The sequence below is a fragment of the Neolamprologus multifasciatus genome, chromosome 17 (genome assembly GCF_963576455.1).
Source record: "Neolamprologus multifasciatus chromosome 17, fNeoMul1.2, whole genome shotgun sequence".
NCBI lineage: Eukaryota > Metazoa > Chordata > Actinopteri > Cichliformes > Cichlidae > Neolamprologus > Neolamprologus multifasciatus.
The window spans coordinates 34,851,277-34,871,396 of record NC_140455.1 but is presented as its reverse complement, the minus strand read 5'-3'; the positions used below and the strand labels follow the sequence as shown (position 1 = coordinate 34,871,396).

The window sequence follows — 20,120 nt, the reverse complement described above, 5'->3', positions numbered from 1 at the left end:
AATGGGCAAATTCTAATAAATGACCCATAAGATCTAAGTTCCTTAACTTTATACCAATGCATTTTGCAGGATGTTGATGTTATAGAAATTCTATTTTTAAAAAAATGCATACTTTTATGTGGCAGTCTTTGAAAGTGTCTCCTTTAATAATCATACAGCGCCGCTGGGCCCAGGCTGAGCAGTAGGAGTTGCGATCACATGGAAATATATCAGCAGTTACATCAGAACAAGGAGGAGTCGCTGCCTTCCAGCTGTTTCCAAAGGCCATCGGACTGGATCCCACTGAAAACAGATTTTTAAAAAATGTATTATTTTAATTTTATTTTATTTATGATAAAAACAGAGAGAAAACTGATTCACCTGCTGAGCCACTTATCTGCAGGTCGTTCATCTCATTGGAGTCAAAATTCCCACACAGGCCGCAAACTTTGCTCTGCGGGTGAGTTTTTTTTCTTCAGTTTTAATTATAAGTATGGGTTTTATGATAATAGAATGTGAAATTGTATCAAATCTGCTTTTAAAAACGCACTTTCCAGCATTTTTCCATTGTACGAATATAAATCTTATAATAATTTCTTACTCTCCAGTTTTCATGCAGCTTTATGGTGAGCCGTGTGTGTTTGTCCCAGATGAGAGTGATCCCGCTGCTCGGCACTGACACTATGATATAAAGTCCCACAGTGTCGATACTGTAAAGTGAGTTCTCCTGCATTGTAGAGTCTTGTTGTAGGTTTTTGGTCACCTTCATGTCACTCAGAGTCACGATGACTTTGCCCTTGTTGGGTCAAAGCAAACGAATTACAATCCATATTATTTGACTGTGTAAAATTATCACTATTACTGCCTCTACTGAAGGTCGTCTTTACAGTTAATAGAAGATGGATTTGATCAAATTAGTAAAAGATAAGGAGGCAAATAAATAAACTGACATTATAACATGGTTAGATAATAGTTCATTCACCTGCAGGACCAGGACAATGGAGCGAGAGCAGGTGAGCACCTTTTCACAGCAGGGTACGCGCTCCACTCTGACAGAAAACGTGCCCTTTGTATTTCCACAGTAATCCTGACATAAGAGCCAAATTACAGTAAATAGCACAGCTATAAAGAGATCCATATTACATTCAACCTTTCTGCACTCTGTCACACTTTCTATTGTATTTTTATGTTACTTTTTTGGTGGGGAGGGTCTCACCTCTACAAGTGTATACTGGCAGTGTCCACTAAATCGATACCATTTAGAGTCAAAGGTCTGATAATGTCCATTTCCATAGACTTGACATGTGCCGGGACACGGCTCGTCTGTGCAGTCCCACTGACCCTGACCACAGACACTGTAAGATAAAGTCATAACACTGAGTTTACAGAAAAAACAAAACTTTGCGAATGAACCAGTAAAGTAGCGTTACCATTTTTTACAGTTGGTTTTAACAGTCTCTCCTGCCCTGAAGACTTTACCACTGTAAACACAGGTGCAATTGTCCCGTGACACACAGTTTCCATGGTGATCTTCATATTGATCATGTGGGCAGTAACAGCCACTCTCACAAGCCATGACGGCAAACTAGACATGAAAGCAGAAAACGACTAATTAACAATTCGCAACTAATTAAACTGGTTTTTGTTGTGTTAGAGCTCCAATATAGCCACAGAATAACTACACAAAAGTTAAAATAAGTAGTAGTTGTAACTGCTCTGGAGTGTATCACCAAAAAATATGTCTCACGCTATAAAATAATATGAATCTTTTTTGATGGTAAATGAATAACACAGGTAGCTATTCATAAAATCATCACCCTTAGACTTACCGGTGGTTTGCTGAGACTCGCACATGTTTTCTGAGCCGTCTGAATCGGGTGCTCTGAGCAGCGCACGCAAACCTTCCCATTCCTGCATCCTAATGAAATCATTCAAGACACATTGGGCAAGTGTACAGTCCAGAAAATGTTCAAATCAAAACAGTTTTGAAACCTTTACTGTATTCACATCAATTCGTACTTATTTTTTTATTTTTGGTTGGACCAAAATAGATTTACCACAATCCGTGGAACAGGTCAGTTCTCCATTTTCACACAGGCTGCAATTTGACAAGTAAAATGTTGATAAATGATACTGTATCATTTTAAATACCTATAAATACTGTGTAATTAGAGGGTCATCTCACCAATGATGTCCATCGATAACAACCGGCCCTGGTGGACTTACACCACCACGATGGTGGCATTCACAGTCTGCCTTTGGAGTGCAGGTGTTTCCTTGGTTTTGGTATGTTCCTTCTGGGCAGCCACAGCCCTCCACAGAAGCATCATCCACTCCACATCGAGGGTCAGACTCAGTAATGGAGCGGCATGTGCTGTTACAAGCTCGGATGTTGTAGAAGAACTCTTGGTTCTTTGGACACGTCGGAGCTGTGAGACAACAATGTGATGAGCATGAATGGCACTTTTTTAAAAGTCATTTGTCACATTTTCTGCTGCGCAAAGTTCCACAATATTTGCTTCCTTCAAAAATCCAAACACTTCAGACAGACTTTTACATTTGTAGTGTACACAAGTTCTTGAAAACATGAAAAACATTGATTTCATCTTTTCTGATTAGTTATTTTTGAATTAAAAAAAATCTCAGTACTGGCTTTTCTCCAAAACGTCTAAACCTAATGTGTCTGGTATTAACATTATTAATATATTCAATATATTATATTATTATTATCGCCCTGTCTTCCCCTCCGGCTCCGCTGTGTGTTAGGAGGTAACCTAGCAACAGGCTTCCTCCGACCCGGAAGTGCTGTCGCCCGGAGCTGCCGCACCTGCAGTCAATCCACCAGCTGCTGCCCATCAACTACCATCTTCAGCAGGGCTACTTAATAATAATAATAATAATAATAAGCCTGGGATTGACGGAGGATTTACGGACACAAAGGAAGCACTTGGAGGAGAGACGGGCACTCACTACCACGCACGGGCTTACACGGAAGGAGGGACGCACTATCACCATCGTTGCACATTTGAACTGTTGTCACCTTGCTGCACTGTAAATAAATGCACTGTCATTATTTCTGAGCTCCGCTCCTGAGTCCACTCTTTAACAACCGTGACAGAGAACTAAAGTTTACTTACTGCAGTTGGCAGCTTTCCTCCAGTCACCAATCAAAACCCCAAGACTCGCACAAGCTTTGGCGTAGCTGTCTAATGCAATGCACAAGCACCTCTGCACATCGTTGCCACAGTTACAGGTTCTTTGAATACAGGCCTGCCAGCAAATACAATTTTCACCTTAATATTGATAAGTCACATTAACTTATACAAAGTTGCTGTTTGCTCATAATGCGTGCTTACTGCGTAGTATTGATCCGGTGGCAAATGGACATGGCACTTAGCAAATATGGCAGTCGCGTTGATCAGCACAGAGCACTTTTCATCAGCAAATATTTCTAGAAAATGAAATTTTAGTTTGTAAACATATCTTGTGGGGATTTTTTTTTTACTGTATCACAGGCAAGCATGCAAACTACCAATAAAAATCTATGCTGCCTTATAGTTCACACTACAATAATTATTGATATGAAATCCAAAATGTTAATTTTGTCATCAAGCTGAACTCCATTATAATTCCAGTTGTGCATTGCAGTGTTTGAATGTATACATGCCTTTTCAGTAGGGATGGGTACCGGTATCCGGTGCCATCATGGCACCGGTTCTGACATAAACGGTAGTAACCAGACCGAAAAGCAGCGCGCATTTCGGTGCTTTATTTCGGTGCTTTTTTTTCCTGAGCTGTGATACACTTTCTTCTTCCTTACATTTCTATTGGCGGTTGGCAAACAACTGAAAGGTGCATTACCGCCACCAACTGGTATGGAACGATACACTTTAGATTCTATTCAATCATTTTACGTTTCGAGGATAGTAGGCGGGTCCAGGTACGTACGTTCTTTTAGAGCAGAGCTACAGATTAAAAATGCCCAAGGCAAAGCGGTCAAAAGTCTGGCTGTACTTCACAGCAAAAGATGCAAACTCAGCAGCCTGCAACAAGTGCTTTAAGGTGATACTGTCAAAGGAGGTCACACTTTAAATCCGATGAACCTAGCCCTGCCAGTGTAGCAGAAATGATGATGGCAGCAGCAGCCGTTCTTCTCTGCGTGAGTAGCTTAATGTTGTTCGTGTGTAATTTACGTTGAGTAAGCTAACCGCGTTATTAAATTAATGCATGTAACGTGAACTAGCAAACACCATCATAGCTACATGCGGCTGTCTTCTTGTTTGATGTCAGATACCCCCTTCACCCTGGCCAAAAAGGCTAAAATGACCGAAGAAAAAGTGGAAAACAGCTAAACATGAGAGGTTTTTGGACAAAGTTTGTGTTTTTTCCATTGTTTAAGCACTGCTTCCAGCCAAGAGTGATACCATATATGCCCTATACCTGCAGAAAAGACTAACATTGTTATCTTTTTACAAAAAAAACAGCTGAACATGAGAGGTTTTTGGACCAATTTTGTGTTTTCCATTCTTTAAGCACCGGTTTGGGCACCGTTTAAGCACCGGCACCGTTTCAAAAGTACCGGTTTGGCACCGGTATCGGATAAAACCTAAACGATACCCATCCCTACTTTTCAGTCTTAGTTACAGTTATAATATTAACTGGTACCATTGTGAGTGTTGATGCATGTACTGGGTATGTTCACAGTGCAAGCGCCCAGACTCCAGGACAGAGCAAAAGGTTCAGCTGTGAGCTCGATGATGCCGCTGCTGCTGGTGAAGTCGTCTGTGCTGTCACTGTTGCCGTTGCCACAAAGACCTGAACGATAGACTGACTGATCAAAGTGAATCGTGCCAACCAATGATGCTGTTTAATGTGTTATCACCAGCGTGTTTCCAACCTGAAATGATGCCCTTGTGTTTCCTAGGAGCAGAGATGTAGATTTGGATTTCAGGTGACATCTGGAGTTGGAGCTTAATATCAGAGGATGTCAAGACTTGAATGTACATAGAGGACTGCCAGAAAACCTGGGCCCCATCTAAAAGGTAATCGGTAAGATAATATAATGTTAGTAATTAAGGCATTAAGGCATGTATCTATTACAAGGTTGCTAGACAATTTATATGAAATTACCAGACTGATAAAATTCACTAATCTCTTGGTCTCCAACTTTAGCCTTGTTGTTTGTGAATGTATACGTTTCCTGAAAATAAAAACCGGTATTCAAGGTTACTTTTTATGCTTGCTAGTTAGATGTTCAATGGTTTTAATTTCAGTGCTGAAAGACTGTCTTTACCTGCAAATGCTGGAGGAAAACAGCGCGTATTGATGGATCCTTTTTAGAAAATTTAATTATTACTGTCCATTCGAAGCCCTGCATGTGTCCATAAACGATTAAACCAGCAGTTATTAGCACAGGCAACTTGAGAAGATTCATATTAATGAAAAGGGGAGGAGGACAAATTACCTGTAATGCTAGGTATGTACATTTACCAGGGACAGTGTACTGTTTGCCATCAAATGTTGACACAAACTGACCTTCAATCTGACATTTAATTGGGCAGTTTTCAGAGCAACGCCACTTCCCACCTTCACACAAACTGGAGACAGAGTTGATGAAGAGGTTTAAATAATTTCAATTCATTATTCACAAAAAAATATAAATATAAATCCCTTTATCTGGGTCCTTACCATGACTGACACTTGGTGCTACGTTTCTGTCCAGTTAAATAGGTCCTGCCAGCGAACACACAGGTGCAGTTTGACACATTCACACAGTGGAAGCCATCCAAGTGATCATTAAGCACTTTCCCTACGCACATGTTCAGTACAGCCTTAAAATGTGGCAAGCAAACAAACAACAAGAAGAACAAAACACATCAATGATTTATACCCTGGGGAAATTCTGGCAAGGCTCACCCTCTGGGCAGACGCAGGAACTGGTGATATCCTGGCTGGAAAAATGGGGGTTTGGGTTGGAGCAGGTAGGAACAAATGCAGCACCCTCTTCTTCATAAAGCAGTGCTCCCGGACAAGTTGGTCGAGCTACATTCATCCACCAAAACAGGGACAGCTACATCAAATTATGGTGAGTACAGGATATGCCACTTATCGTTATTAGTATTAGTATTTTAAACAATTAGTTACCACACTGGGTCACAGATCTCCATTTCTCCCACACATTACTGCTTTTTCCACAGTGCAGAACAATCTCTTTAAAGAAAGCACAGCCGATGTGTTCACTGTTTTCATATCCGTAAATGTTTTTGTGACACAGCTGGAAGTAATGAAGCCGACTTGATTGCAGACAGCCCAAAGTGTAGGCGAAGAATTGTTCACATACCTGGTAGTTTAAAAGACATACTTACATTTTATTTGAAAACTGTAAATACAGTTGTCTCAGAAATTCAGATTCATAACGACTGCATAACTGACCCGTTATAATGTGTTAGTGAATCATCTGTCTATTTTTCAAATTTGTATACAGAAACAAAATTACAAACAAAAACAACTAGTTAATGTAAACCACGTGAACTTACTGGATTAGGAACAGAGACAGGATCCCTTGTTTGGCACGTGTCATCTGTAAGCGCGCTCTCTCTGATCAGCTGGTGCTCATTGCCTAGATTCATGAAAAGGTTCATTCTTTGAGCAAAGTGTCTGTAAACAACTGTTATCATTTGCAAAGAAAACCTAAAATATTCCTATAAAGTGTCACGGTTCTGGGTCAGTTTGACCCAGTGTAACGGAGTTAAAAATACATCAAAAAAACGTGCACTTACCTGTTCTTAATTATTATTTTAAGTGTGAATTTTATCATTTTTTTATTATATTTTATTTTGAAAACCCAGAAACCGGATCTCACTCTAACGTTTTGACTGTAGAAAAGATGGACGACGCGACCCCGCCTCCTACCATTGTGCAAAAATGAAGCCAAAATATCCCGCTTGTGGAGGCTGCCATCTTGCAAATTTGGAGCCAGAGTCTGCGCAGTAGTGACTTAAGGTGGAGCGACTGTGTAACGCTCCCGCCCACACACCCGCTGGACATGACCGCAAACACGCCCCCTATACTTTTTACGTAGCCCGGCTGCTCGAGTTTTTTTGCTGGTTTACCGAGACTGACGACTCGTTTAATTAAGGTAAATACAACCATGTCACTGTTATAAAAAAGACACACAGCTTATCATCCTATAGTTCTAAAATCACTCTGTTGTTAATTCGTTAGTTAGATTAGCCGCTAGCATACGCACTGTGTTGGAGGCTTGTTGCTAGCTAGTTAGCGATGCTACACACCTGCTACTCTTAATAGTCTTCTACACTTACGTTTTTTTATCCATTTTTAGACAGCGATGAGATCAGCTGCACACTCTACAGAGGCCCAGAGTTACTGTTAATATCAAAAATATAATGCTGTCCTTTGAGATTTTAACATTTAAGACTGTGAGTGTAATGGATCTAAAACTGTTTAAATCTCTACAGCCTGGTAACATGGAGACTTTAAAAACATCAGCAGAACGTTTCAGTAGTGTAGTCTAATTTGTTCTTTTCATTTAATAATAGAGTCCATATTATATCAACAGCTACATTCACTCTGGAGAGAAACTAGTGAGGGAGACCATCAGGACCAAGCTGGGTTTCTGGGTCCAGAGGTTTGGAGAAACTTCTTGCCTTTCTTTCATCACAGCTGTCCTGTGCCATAAGTTCTGTTGACCCACTGTAAGAGGCATCATTTAAGAAACAACAGGAACACTGAAGCTCGTGGCATTGATCAAGCAGGACTCATGATCTTCACCAGCAGCTCCCTCACAGGGAAATCTTCAGCACTCCTCTGTAGGCCCGCCCCAGGAGATGGATAAACCCAGCATTTCATCAACACTGTGATGAGACCTTTGGTTTGTGTAATGTTATAAATACTCAGATACTCACCAGAGGCTCCGGACTTTTACATAAAGATATTATATTCAGTCCTGTAGAAAGTTATATATTTAAAAATATGTGATCCTCTCTGGTTACTCTGGTATGAATAACTCTGAATCACTTTATGGTAAATAACACACTGTTAAAAAAAAAAAAAAATCAGTGAAAAAATTCCAGATGTTTGTAGTTCAACATACAAGTGACAACCTTTGACCTTCATCAGGTTTTATTTAATTATGTCAGAAAATCTCATATGCTCTTCGTGCAGCTGAGTACATCAAGTGTTTAAAACGGAAGCTGTGCAGGTCTGAGATCAGCAGCTTTGTGAAACACCAAACTGAGGTCCTGTTAATGCTGATATATAGTGACACAGTTACATGAGTGATTAATCCTTTTGTTTTTTTGTCTTTAACTTTATCAATAAAACAGCTGCAGCTTTCACTACAGCACGTGTGGTACTTTAACCTTTGCACTGTTTTCATCAGTTCATTTTGCAGTTAACATGTGAACATGTTGGATGATCTGTCTACTGTCACTGGGTGGTGCTGAGGTCTGAATCTGAGGGCAGCTGTAATCACAAAGACAACAGAACCATCAAACTCAGATATACATTTTATCCCTCAATATTGAAATAAAGCTGATTCTTCTGTCCTCACACACTCAGGATCTGAAGTTCTTCTCTTACATTTTTTTCAGTATTACAGTACTTTAATCCATAGTTCCTGATTAATGAGGAGTTACTGAAGTACAAGCTTTTAAAAAAAATGTTACCGTCTTTACAGATGTGGCAAGAGACTGAAAACATGCTGTTGTTTGCACATATTTAATATTCAGCTCTGCACAGGAGCTGAAGCAGGGTGCAGCCTGTTGCTTTTACAGTATAATACTTGTAATAAAAGTACAGTAACAGTAATTAGTGACTGAGCAGCCCGGGGCGTTTCTCTTGATTTCTTTAGTAAATTCATTCACCTGCACGGATTAGCTAAACGAACCCTGACAGCCGAGTGCTCATTTTAGCTAGCTAGGTCTCAGGAGCTAGCTAAGGACGGTAGTTACTGATTAGCTTACAAATACGTTTAACTTACCGAAAAAGTGCGGCGGGGCCTCGGGTCCTTCTGTCGGGTAGTCCAGTTTACTGAAGAACACCTCAGGCTGTCAGGTTAAAACACTCGGTCGTGTTTTCGTAGCGTAAACGCTGGGCGTCCTCTCAGAGCCTACGCTCTATCTGCTATTCGCGAACAGAGATACGCAAGTTTCTCCGTGACTGCAGCTGTCAGTCAAAGCTCTTATGATGACGTTTCACCCCAATTTAACATCACCGCGGTAGGAATTAGAATCAAACTTATGGGAAAGGAGACCCCTTGGACATCAATCAGCATGATGAGAACTATTGATAACAAAAGAAAGAATCTTTGGAAAAAAATTATCTAAGGAGAATTAATTTATTTTAGTCTGACCCCAGTCTCATCCGCTAACATGGAGGAGGCGGGGTTTATGACCTATACTGCAGCCAGACACCAGGGGGCGATAGAGACGTTTTGGCTTCATTTTTGAGGAGCTGTCGCGTCGTCCATGTTTTCTACAGTCAATGGTTTAGAAGCTGCTAAGGCTTCCGCTCCTCACAGCGCGCGCTTGCACTGTGAGGGTAAGTTCTGTAATGAAAGGCTCTGGCATTTTTATGGTTTCTGGTGTGAATGTTGTTACATAAGTTGTACATGTCGATGTATATAGGTTCATATTGATATTAGAAAGTTTCTGTGTAACCGAAACAAAGGCTGGTTGCTGTTAAACAGTGTTTCTGCCGTATTTATGCTCTTTGGCAGTAAGCTTTTGTCAGCCCCCTAGTGGTTGCTGCGCATAGCAGGAAATGTGTTTGATTTACTGTTTTTCTGTGCTTTTTGTGATGTTGTTTTACATTGTAGGAGCTACAATTGCTAGTACCATCAGAAGACACCTGTTGAGTGTGTTTTATGTCTTCTGCAGGTACGTGAGCTTGTTAACAGTCATTTTGTCTGTAAAGCACAAGCAAGTGGAAATGTAATGCGCTACTGTTAATTTGTCCACTAGAGGAAAATGTTTAGCCGGGGATACTTCTGTTATCCTGTTATTTTGTTTTATACGATTGTGAAATGTATTTTATTAGTCATAAGATTTCTTTTTTGTATACAAGTTCAGTGTGACAGACTGAAAAATGGGAGAAATTATTATTTTCCATCTTTTCTTTATTAAAAAGTTAATTGTAAGTCTGTTGAGACAGCGCGCGCTTGCACTGTGAGGGAGCTACAATTGCTAGTACCATCGGAAGACACCTGTTGAGTGTGTTTTATGTCTTCTGCAGGAATAAATCGTGAAAAGCCAACCTTTCTGAGCATCTGTGATTTTTGAAGAGCTGGAAGCGTTACACCAGTATTTTGAGTTGTTATGTTTTGGTTTGTTTTTGCATTTTGGATTCTTTCCTTATTATTATGCTGATGATTATGAATCTATGTTTCAGTTATTCTTGTTTAGGGATTAGTTCGTAGGTTTTGTGTTCTCATGTTTATTGCAGGTTTAGTTCAGTATCTAGTCTGTCTCTGTGTCGTGTCTGCGTTTTTGTTTAGTGGTGTCTTGTTTCCTGTTTTACTCTGAAGGTTCATGTTCCTGTCTTATGTCAGTGTTTCTAGCTTTGTTCCCCCTGTCTCATTAGGTCTTATTCCTCCCAGCTGTGTTCCCCTTCTGTCTCTAATTCCTTGATGACTTCCTCAGTGTATTTTAGCCCAATGTGTCTTCGTGTCAGTGTCGCGTCGTCTGTTCATGCACATTATTATATCTAGCTGCACGTCATGATTCTAGTCTGCAAGATTTGGTATTGGACATGTTCATAGTCACTTTCTCCCGTCATGTTTCCCTGCACCTTCATGTGCCAGTACCGAGATCTCGTTCACAGTTTTTCATGTCGTGTTCATAGTCTGTCCACAGTACTTCGTCATAGTTCAGTCCTGGTCTTTGTTCATAGCCTTAGTTACTCCCAGTTTAGGTTTTTAGTTTTGTCATTCCCATAGTTTATGGTTTGTTATTTTGCCTTCTGTATCAGCCCTGATTAAAGGCTCGCTTTGAGCTTAGCACAAGTTTTGCCTCCAGCGTCTGTGTCCGCACTTGGGTCCACCAAACACACTCTCCACACGGTCTGCCCTCGCGGGCCGTGACATAGTTTCTGGTTATCATTTAGGTCACACCTGTTACGTTGTATTTTCCACACAGTCCAGTCATGTCAGTGCTCAGCTCCTGCTCCAGCTCAACCTTTACAGCAGATCAAATAGTAATTTTAAGAGTTGCACTTATTGATTTAAAATGCATATATGTGTGTGACTGTGGTTAAGTTTTCCCTCACCTTGAGAGTGTCTATTCCTCCAGCTACACTGTGCCAGGTGACTGAGAGCGGCAGCAACGTGCTCCTCAGTTTAGTGTAGATGCCGTACTGAAAAATATGCTGGTAGGTGTGATCGTATGGAAAGGAAACACTGTAAATAGATTAATACAAAGAAACATGTGAGGTTGCCTTAACAATGCAAATTATTAATTACTGCACTGGACTATCACAGATATTATCTTTCCCAATATGTAACTTAGGTGTAACTAGGGATGGGTACCGGTATCCGGTGCCATCATGGCACCGGTTCTGACATAAACGGTAGTAACCAGACCGAAAAGCAGCGCGCATTTCGGTGCTTTATTTCGGTGCTTTTTTTTCCTGAGCTGTGATACACTTTCTTCTTCCTTACATTTCTATTGGCGGTTGGCAAACAACTGAAAGGTGCATTACCGCCACCAACTGGTATGGAATGATACACTTTAGATTCTAGCCAATCATTTTACGTTTCGAGGATAGTAGGCGGGTCCAGGTACGTACGTTCTTTTAGAGCAGAGCTACAGATTAAAAATGCCCAAGGCAAAGCGGTCAAAAGTCTGGCTGTACTTCACAGCAAAAGATGCAAACTCAGCAGCCTGCAACAAGTGCTTTAAGCTGATACTGTCAAAGGAGGTCACACTTTAAATCCGATGAACCTAGCCCTGCCAGTGTAGCAGAAATGATGATGGCAGCAGCAGCCGTTCTTCTCTGCGTGAGTAGCTTAATGTTGTTCGTGTGTAATTTACGTTGAGTAAGCTAACCGCGTTATTAAATTAATGCATGTAACGTGAACTAGCAAACACCATCATAGCTACATGCGGCTGTCTTCTTGTTTGATGGCAGATACTCCCTTCACCCTGGCCAAAAAGGCTAAAATGACCGAAGAAAAAGTGGAAAACAGCTAAACATGAGAGGTTTTTGGACAAAGTTTGTGTTTTTTTCCATTGTTTAAGCACTGCTTCCAGCCCAGAGTGATACCATATATGCCCTATACCTGCAGAAAAGACTAACATTGTTATCTTTTTACAAAAAAACAGCTGAACATGAGAGGTTTTTGGACCAATTTTGTGTTTTCCATTCTTTAAGCACCGGTTTGGGCACCGTTTAAGCACCGGCACCGTTTCAAAAGTACCGGTTTGGCACCGGTATCGGATAAAACCTAAACGATACCCATCCCTAGGTGTAACTTAGTAAACTACCATTACTGATTAAGTTGTAATACAGCTATCCAGGGTGAAATACAGCTTTGACAAGTGAATAAAGTCAATTGACCCGGTGTTTTGATTTTTGTATCATTAGTATTATTATTGATTTTTGATTTCATCATGGGTTATGTCCACTAATGCTTTGGTTTCTGTTTTGTACTCTAGCCCTCCAGTTCTTCGTGGTTTGTGAATTCTAGTTCTTGGGTTTTGTTCTTGTGCCCTCGTGTTTAGTGTAGGTTTAGTTCAGTCTCCATGTTTATTATCTTGTTTCCTTGTTCCCTCTGTTCTGTATTAAGTATGTGCCTGTCATGTGTTTCCTGTTTTATTTTGATAGTCCATGCCCTGTGTCCAGGGTGCCTGATTTTGCTTCCTCGTTAGGTGTGATTTGACCCAGCTTTGTTACCACCTGTTCCCCATCCTTTCATTGTCCTGCCTGTGTATTTAAGTCCTGTGTTTCTCTCTGTCAGTGTCATGTCATACCCTCACTGTGCTATGACTTATTTTCCTCCGTGCTCCTCATAGTTTTCTAGCTCTGTTTCCCAGTTTAGTTTTCTAGCTTCCCAGTGTATTAGTTCCTTCCTTAGGATTTTTGTTTCTAGTAGTTTTTTGCTACAGTACAATAAAGCTGCCTCTGTAAGTTTTTATTCTGTGTACTGTGAGCCCGGCAATTAAGTCCTTTATCCTGCCTGCCACACAGCGAACCATGGCAAAACTGAACATTTTTTAATATCAATAATTTGCATGACTAACTAATTCTTTCTTTTCTCTGATGTTTAACAATTTCAACTGACTTTACTTGATTTTACCCAACTTAGACCGAACTAATCTAACCTGGCAGTAGAGATTATTTTGACTTCACCTACATACGTCTACATAAAATTCAATTACTTTGTTTGTTATTTATGATTCTGTCATTATCATCTGAGACATTAAAAAGTAGAGATCAGTTTTGTAGGAATGCCACCATCATTGCCATCACTTTTGGCTAATAAAATGTGGTTTCACATTACTTCACATTGTTTGGATTTGGACAAAGAGGTTGGATATTTTCTGTTAAACATCATTTTCGCTCTTTTTTTTCTGCCCTGTTATTACATTTTTTTTTAAAATAAATAAAAATACAAACATAATAAACAGTGTACCTTAAAATTACAGAACATAGTTGCATTGACCTTTTGACCTGCTGTTAGCAAAATACCATGCATGAATCACTCATGAGATTTCTGTATGCTACATTGGTCCAAGCATGAAAATACCAGTTTGTTGCTGTAACACTGCACACTATGCCATGTGGCAAATATTGAAGAGATAATTTTAAATACACAGACTTATTATAAATAAGATATTTATGTAAACCAGAATTTGGATTTCTGTACAGCTATTTTTGTATCAATGATGAACTATCTGAGTGGAGTTTGGACCAAACCTTTTGTCCTCCACCAGTATACTTCCATTCTGCAGAACAGTCCTGACTTTGTTTATGATGATCTCCACTTGGACCAGCAGCCCGCTGTTCCCTCGACGTATGGTGATGTCACATTCAACTCGGTTGTGGATGAAGTGGGTGAGAGTAAACGGGCAATTGGACCGCACATAAAAAGCTGAATCTTTAAATGGCTGGACAACACCACTACCAAATGTCCTGCAAGTGTCTGATCACAAACAGTCAGTTTAATAAGACTAGAGTGGACCTCGAATGGATTTAACAATAAAGCAACGCATATGTGAATCATTTAATGTGTAAGACTAATAGTTTTCAAATGTTATACGATATTGCTATTTGTTTATTTATTAAATCAGAATGAATTACAAAATCTAAAATCTAGCCCTTTACTAGCCTTGAATCATGTCAATTTATAGAACAATATATGATTTTAAATAAATAAATAAATCAAACATTAAACAAGATGAAAAAATGGAAAACTAATCAATAACAACATCATACAGAAAAACTGCATACTTACATTTCTGAATTTCACTTGTCACAGATTCAAATGTCCTAGAAACTAAAACAAAAATTTATTTTTATGATTTATTTAAACATGTCCAGTAACACAATATTTAGACTATAGCAGCCAGAAAAAAGACTAATTTTAAGAAATATGGCAAGAAGTTAAACTGTAAAAAAAGAAGGCCGAATTAAAATTTGTTGGATTGGCATTTTACTAATTCTTTTCTTTTTTTTTTTTTTTGTCAGCAGACAAAATAAAATGAAAATGTTAAATTAAAAGAATGTGCCGTACCTGAGGACAGTATAAAGCAGACGGTCACTATCCATCGCAGTGAGCTCATGCTGCCTGATGTCCCCTCGCTAAACATACAACCATAAATGAGCAGCTCAGTAAATGGCTAACATTCAGCGTTCAGTTACATACGGAGCAAACTTATTTGCTTATTTGACGCAAAAACATTTAGCAAAAGCTACAAACAACATGGCTTCTATTAATTTCAGCCTTCACTAATACACCTACACCTGTATGGAACCTCAGTCTAATCTTGAAATATATCTTCACCTTAAAATACAAGATTTTACATAAATTGACTTATTTGGACACATTTTTGTGACTGTGTACACAGATTTATGTCATCACATTGGTAATAAATACAAACACACACACTAGATTCAACAAATGAATCTACAACCTGAAAATAAAATTAGAGAAAACCATCTTACTTTCAAGCACAGGTCCAATATTAGGCTCGGTAGGTGACCACGGGCAAAACTATTCACGAAATATCGACAAAGTTTTAGAGATGCACATATGTGTGTGGTTCAAACTAAACTTACTGGGAAACAGATGCTATTGCATAAACAGTCCCACCTCTCCTTTATTCACTTCCTGTAACTGTACCTTGATATCACTTGGACTACGCCCGTGACCAGGTCAAGAAGGCCCCAACACCCCTATTGTTCTCTCTTGTACTTTCTTACATCCACTGTGTTTCTTCCCAGGGCAAATGCACAAAACACTTTTCTTGCAACTGTGAGAGCTTGCCTATATTCCCAGTTACTTAGGGACACACTCGTGACAGAGGCCTCACATGTTCTTTTTTGTACCAGTGAGAACGGGACAGAAGGGAAAATTGAGTAAAATCCAGAAGCAGAGTAGCATTTAATCGTACCATGCTCGGATCGGATGTGTAAAATTTAAATAAAAACAAAATGCAATGATTTTAAATCATTATTCATTATATCACGATGAAATGTTACAAATGATTGTAGGTGCTATGTCAGCAGCAATATTTAGGGTCCCAGGCTTCAGGAGTCATGAGGCTAAAGGTTCAGCTGAGATATAGGAGTCAAGACTCAACATCACATACCCTTTTTAATATTAACTCAAAGGGTTTAACAGAAGGTTTACACAAACTGCTTTGAAATTACAGATATTTTCATACATCAGTCTCAAAAGTAATTACACAGTTAACTAATGAGCTGGAGTCCTGGCGAGGCCAGATGAGATTTCTTAGTAAAACTCTCAATATGAGACCCAAAGACATGACAGTGCATGTGAATTGTTAGGCTGAAAAACAACACTAACCAGAAGCAGAAAGATTTCTAAAAGTTTGTAACACCAAAAGGCTGAGAATACCATAGAAAACACACAAAGTGGATGATCAAAAAATGTTCCCTTGGTTAAGAAAAAATACCTTACAGCACCTAGCTGGGTCATTTTCAGGGAGGCTGGTGTAATATTGTCTATACACAGAGTTTCTGTCATAAATGTAAATACAGAGGATTAAAAAAAAAAAAAGCAAACTACTGGTTACACAAAAACAGAAAGACCACATAAGACTTTGCTGGAACACCAATCAAAACTGCCTCTACAGCAGCGGTCTCCAACCTTTTTTGCGCCACGGACCGGTTTATGCCCGACAATATTTTGTGTCGCGGATAAATACAACAAAATAAAACTAGTACCGGTACCGAAAAAAAAAAAGATTTATTCATAACACACGTGAAAAGACCCAGGAAAACCGAGTTAACGATAAAAACAATAACAAAATAATGCTGAAAACCGATAAAAACCCTGAAAACTATACATTTCACACCTGAGCCTCAACTCTTGCGGCCCGGTACCAAACGACTCACGGACCGGTACCGGTCCGAGGCCCGGGGGTTGGTGACCGCTGCTCTACAGCTCTTTAAATTAAATGCAGGAACGTGACTTAAAATTGGGAAGAACAACAGTGTTCAGCAGTCAGCAGTTAACACCTCAAAGTGAGAGGGCCCTTAGGCTGAATTCACCGGTTGACTGAGGCCTTTATTTAGGGAGTTTGCAATATTATCTCTCTTCCCCTAAAGCGGTACTTCTGTTTTTCCCACAGTCCAAAGTCATGCACATTAGGTTAATTGGAGATTGGTAAGTGTAAATGCAACAGATTTGTAACCACTCTAGGCTGTGCCCTGTCATTTTCCCTATGAGAGGGGGGAGAGGCTCTTGCCCCCTCTGTGACCCGTGAGTTGAGGAGAATGGATGGACAGATGAAACAACGATTAACTACCAAAATGACGGGAAGAGAGAAACAGCTTGTCTGAAGCATACCAGTGTTTATCGATTATATGATAATGACCCAAAGCATACTGCAAAAGCAACACAAGGGCTTCTCAAAGCAAAGAAATGGGATATTCTTCAAAGGCCAACTCAGCCACCTGATATCAACCCGACAGAGCAGCTTTTCAGTTTCTGAAGACAAAACTGGAGGCAGAAAGTGGCTGCAGTAAAGGCCTAGTATCTCAAGAAAGGAAACACAACATCTGGTGACTGCAGAGGATTTTTATCATTCTTCCAAAATACTGTTTTAGGGGATGTATAAACACTAAGAGTAAAAACCCCAGAATAAGATTTAATATGTACAAAACTAAGCTAAAAGATACAAAACATCTACAAAGACACGAACGTGCAAGAAAAACAACACAATCTTAGTCCAGGGATTTACCTTGGAGATGAAAGAGTGCTAACCTTATTCCTCATCTATACCCAGAGGCCTGTTGTTTGGGGATTTTGGCTTGTGTTGCTAGTTTGACTTGCTTAACTGAGATAGTTGTTAACAAAACCCCAAATGTAACAAACTTAGCAAAGTCATATATGGTCTACATGTATATATACAATTGCGCTGAGACAAAGGGATAAATTGAAAAGAAACAGTTATACCTCTTCTCCAATCACGTTCTGAAAGTGAAATCTGATCTAACCTGGACTACACCCCGGGTCAAGACAACCGCAGCTCCAGTTTTGTTCTAAATCTTATCCTCTTACCTCCTTCTTTTCCGATGCTTCCCTCAAGACGTAACAAAGAAAGTGAATTCAATTTAGCTAGATTATATATTGTGTGTTTTGCTTTAAGAAAAGAAAGAAAAGAACATTTGTTATTGTATGAGAGTGAAACCTGTTAATCTCTGCAATTCAGAAAGGCACAGTCCATTCTTCAAACATCACTACCAATTACTATTATCATGTTATTTGTGTTATTTAATTTAAATGACATCAAACTGATCAAAAAATATGTAGCTTGCAGCCAGTTGTAGATGTTTTGATGGAAAAGTATACAAATCTTTCAGAAATAAAATAAAGATTCAAATGTCCTAGAAACTCTTCTTTTCAAAGACATGACTCATTTCCTAAATATAAAAATAGGCTCTTAATTTGATTAGATCTTTGTTTTGTGTCATATCTTTTAGCTTATAAAATAGTTTAACTTTTACCAAAAAAAAATATGACTAACTACGGAGCCCCGCAGGGGACATGGGAGAAAAACAAACTCGGGATCTCGCAAAAGTTTTAGCCGCATTCTTCGGAGGCCGCCAGCTCGAAGCCGACCGGGAGGTCAAGGCACGATGTGCCGGGAAAGCGGTGTTCCTCCCGGCTGTAGTAGGTCTTGACCTCCCGTTAGCTTCGAGCTAGTGGGTGTCAGATCTCCGAAAACATCGGAGCACTTTTGCAAATATGTGATGTCTTGCAAAACTTTTGCGAGATCTCGCAAAAGTCCGTCTTAATTTTTTTTTCTCCCATGTCCCCTGCGGGGCTCCGTAACTAACAGCAAATTTGGTAGCATTAAATATTCTGTTGGTCACCAAAATTTTCAAATTTGACATACAGCTAATTTCACTGACATGATCAGACACAAACACGTTGTTTTCAACTAAAAAAGAACCAAAACAGTTTCAATTAAATTATTATAACAGCATGCTGGGAGTGCATGTATATCATACAGCTTGATAGTTGCTGATTGGTGGTTTCCTTTAAGGAGGATACTCTTACCATGCAAATTAGTGACACTAGCTGTCATTTAGACTACACTATACTTTTTTTTTTTTTTTTTAGAAAGGACTGACTGTGACCACAGTTCACCATGCCATCCACAAATCTATCATTCATTACATATTTCATCAATTGCATCAAAGTGCTAAACAGCCTGCTGCATATATTACAATAGTGTAGATTGTAGTTGAAGAACTAGCCTTACTAAGTACTGCCAACTACTAAAAAGAATTTCATGTATTATGAAACAATGAATGAAAAAGAAAGATGACACAGGACTGTTGAGCAGCTAGAATCCTACATCTGGTGAGAATGGAAGAACACTGCTCTTTGAAAGGTCTAGAAACTCATATACAGAGGTGTGGACTCGAGTCATTAATTTTATGACTTTAGACTTGACTTGAAAAAATGTTCTAAGACTTGTGACTTGACTTGGACTTTTACACCAATCACCTGACTTGAATTGGACTTGAACCGGTTTACTTGAAAAGACTTGATATTTCACCCCAAATATAAAATTTAACACGCATATTATATAGAAAGTGTGCACCATTAATTCACTTCATTCATTCATTTATTCCAACCACACTCCGTACGTATGTGTGCGTGAGCTGTAGCACAGCCAATCAAATTAACCAGATTTTTTTTTTAAAAGAAAAACAACGCTCAAAAATGTTATTTTTTTTCAGGTACATAAACTATGAAGTAGTCAACAAAAAAACAAAATGCAATATGCAAAACATGCGAGAATCACAGACAGAGATGGAACAACTTCAACTTTCTCCGACAGTTGAAGTTGCATAAAGAACAGTAGGTGGTGCTTCTCTTTTGCTACGATGAGATAGCTGACTTCATCTAACTAGCAAATGTTGTCCAGGCTCCGTTGGTGATACAGTTTTTTTAAATGTGTATGATATTTTTGTCATGCGATTTTAAAGCCAGTCCTACCAGCGCATCCAAGAATAACATGCAGCTTATCTCAGAACTGTCGGTGAAAATTATTCTTGGAGCTGTTTAATTGAGCTGCATTTTATAGAGGTGCAATTTCACAATTTGTGTATATTTTCTAAGTTCACTATTTCGTCATGTGTTGAGAAAAACACAGATTTGAAAATTACATGGTCTAATATTTACATTTAGCATATAACTGCAACATTCTTTTTTCGTTTTTTTTTTTTTTTTTTTTTTTAAAGACTCGAAAGGACTCGAAATTCAAAGTTTCAGACTTGTGACTTTACTCGGACCTTTACACCAGTGACTTGAGACTCGACTCTGACTTGCCTGACATTACTTGAGACTTGACTTGTGACTTGACGATAAAGAATTGAGACTTGCAAAACAATGACTTGGTCCCACCTCCGCTCAGAATCCA

General features: G+C 39.2%; 1 protein-coding gene and 2 long non-coding RNA genes across 3 annotated transcripts in view; 1 reads left to right on the top strand and 2 right to left on the bottom strand.

The window, feature by feature from the left end:
• Positions 1 to 15,823, bottom strand: part of LOC146499747 (mucin-6-like) — a 32,246-nt gene extending 16,423 nt beyond the window's left edge. The window contains exons 1-25 of the mRNA XM_085137997.1: positions 14,732 to 15,823; positions 14,453 to 14,494; positions 13,915 to 14,140; positions 11,266 to 11,395; positions 11,111 to 11,174; positions 6,516 to 6,598; positions 6,124 to 6,319; positions 5,896 to 6,021; positions 5,668 to 5,788; positions 5,444 to 5,576; positions 5,273 to 5,350; positions 5,110 to 5,179; positions 4,877 to 5,014; positions 4,645 to 4,794; positions 3,336 to 3,430; positions 3,117 to 3,249; positions 2,165 to 2,408; positions 2,037 to 2,077; positions 1,809 to 1,897; positions 1,410 to 1,564; positions 1,196 to 1,334; positions 962 to 1,066; positions 581 to 775; positions 361 to 433; positions 113 to 282 (exon numbers count right to left, since the gene is read on the bottom strand). Of these exons, the coding sequence (XP_084994123.1) occupies positions 113 to 282; positions 361 to 433; positions 581 to 775; positions 962 to 1,066; positions 1,196 to 1,334; positions 1,410 to 1,564; positions 1,809 to 1,897; positions 2,037 to 2,077; positions 2,165 to 2,408; positions 3,117 to 3,249; positions 3,336 to 3,430; positions 4,645 to 4,794; positions 4,877 to 5,014; positions 5,110 to 5,179; positions 5,273 to 5,350; positions 5,444 to 5,576; positions 5,668 to 5,788; positions 5,896 to 6,021; positions 6,124 to 6,319; positions 6,516 to 6,598; positions 11,111 to 11,174; positions 11,266 to 11,395; positions 13,915 to 14,140; positions 14,453 to 14,494; positions 14,732 to 14,807 (3,072 nt within the window). The 5' untranslated portion in view covers positions 14,808 to 15,823. The remainder of the gene's footprint in view (positions 1 to 112; positions 283 to 360; positions 434 to 580; positions 776 to 961; positions 1,067 to 1,195; positions 1,335 to 1,409; positions 1,565 to 1,808; positions 1,898 to 2,036; positions 2,078 to 2,164; positions 2,409 to 3,116; positions 3,250 to 3,335; positions 3,431 to 4,644; positions 4,795 to 4,876; positions 5,015 to 5,109; positions 5,180 to 5,272; positions 5,351 to 5,443; positions 5,577 to 5,667; positions 5,789 to 5,895; positions 6,022 to 6,123; positions 6,320 to 6,515; positions 6,599 to 11,110; positions 11,175 to 11,265; positions 11,396 to 13,914; positions 14,141 to 14,452; positions 14,495 to 14,731) is intronic.
• Positions 15,824 to 18,815: 2,992 nt separating this feature from the next.
• Positions 18,816 to 19,930, top strand: LOC146499746 (uncharacterized). Its single transcript, XR_014870207.1, has 2 exons — positions 18,816 to 19,735; positions 19,772 to 19,930. It is a non-coding gene; the product is annotated as an uncharacterized LOC146499746 (long non-coding RNA).
• Positions 19,902 to 20,107, bottom strand: LOC146499745 (uncharacterized). Its single transcript, XR_014870205.1, has 2 exons — positions 20,026 to 20,107; positions 19,902 to 19,992 (listed from the first exon to the last, which is right to left on the bottom strand). It is a non-coding gene; the product is annotated as an uncharacterized LOC146499745 (long non-coding RNA).
• Positions 20,108 to 20,120: the final 13 nt, after the last annotated feature.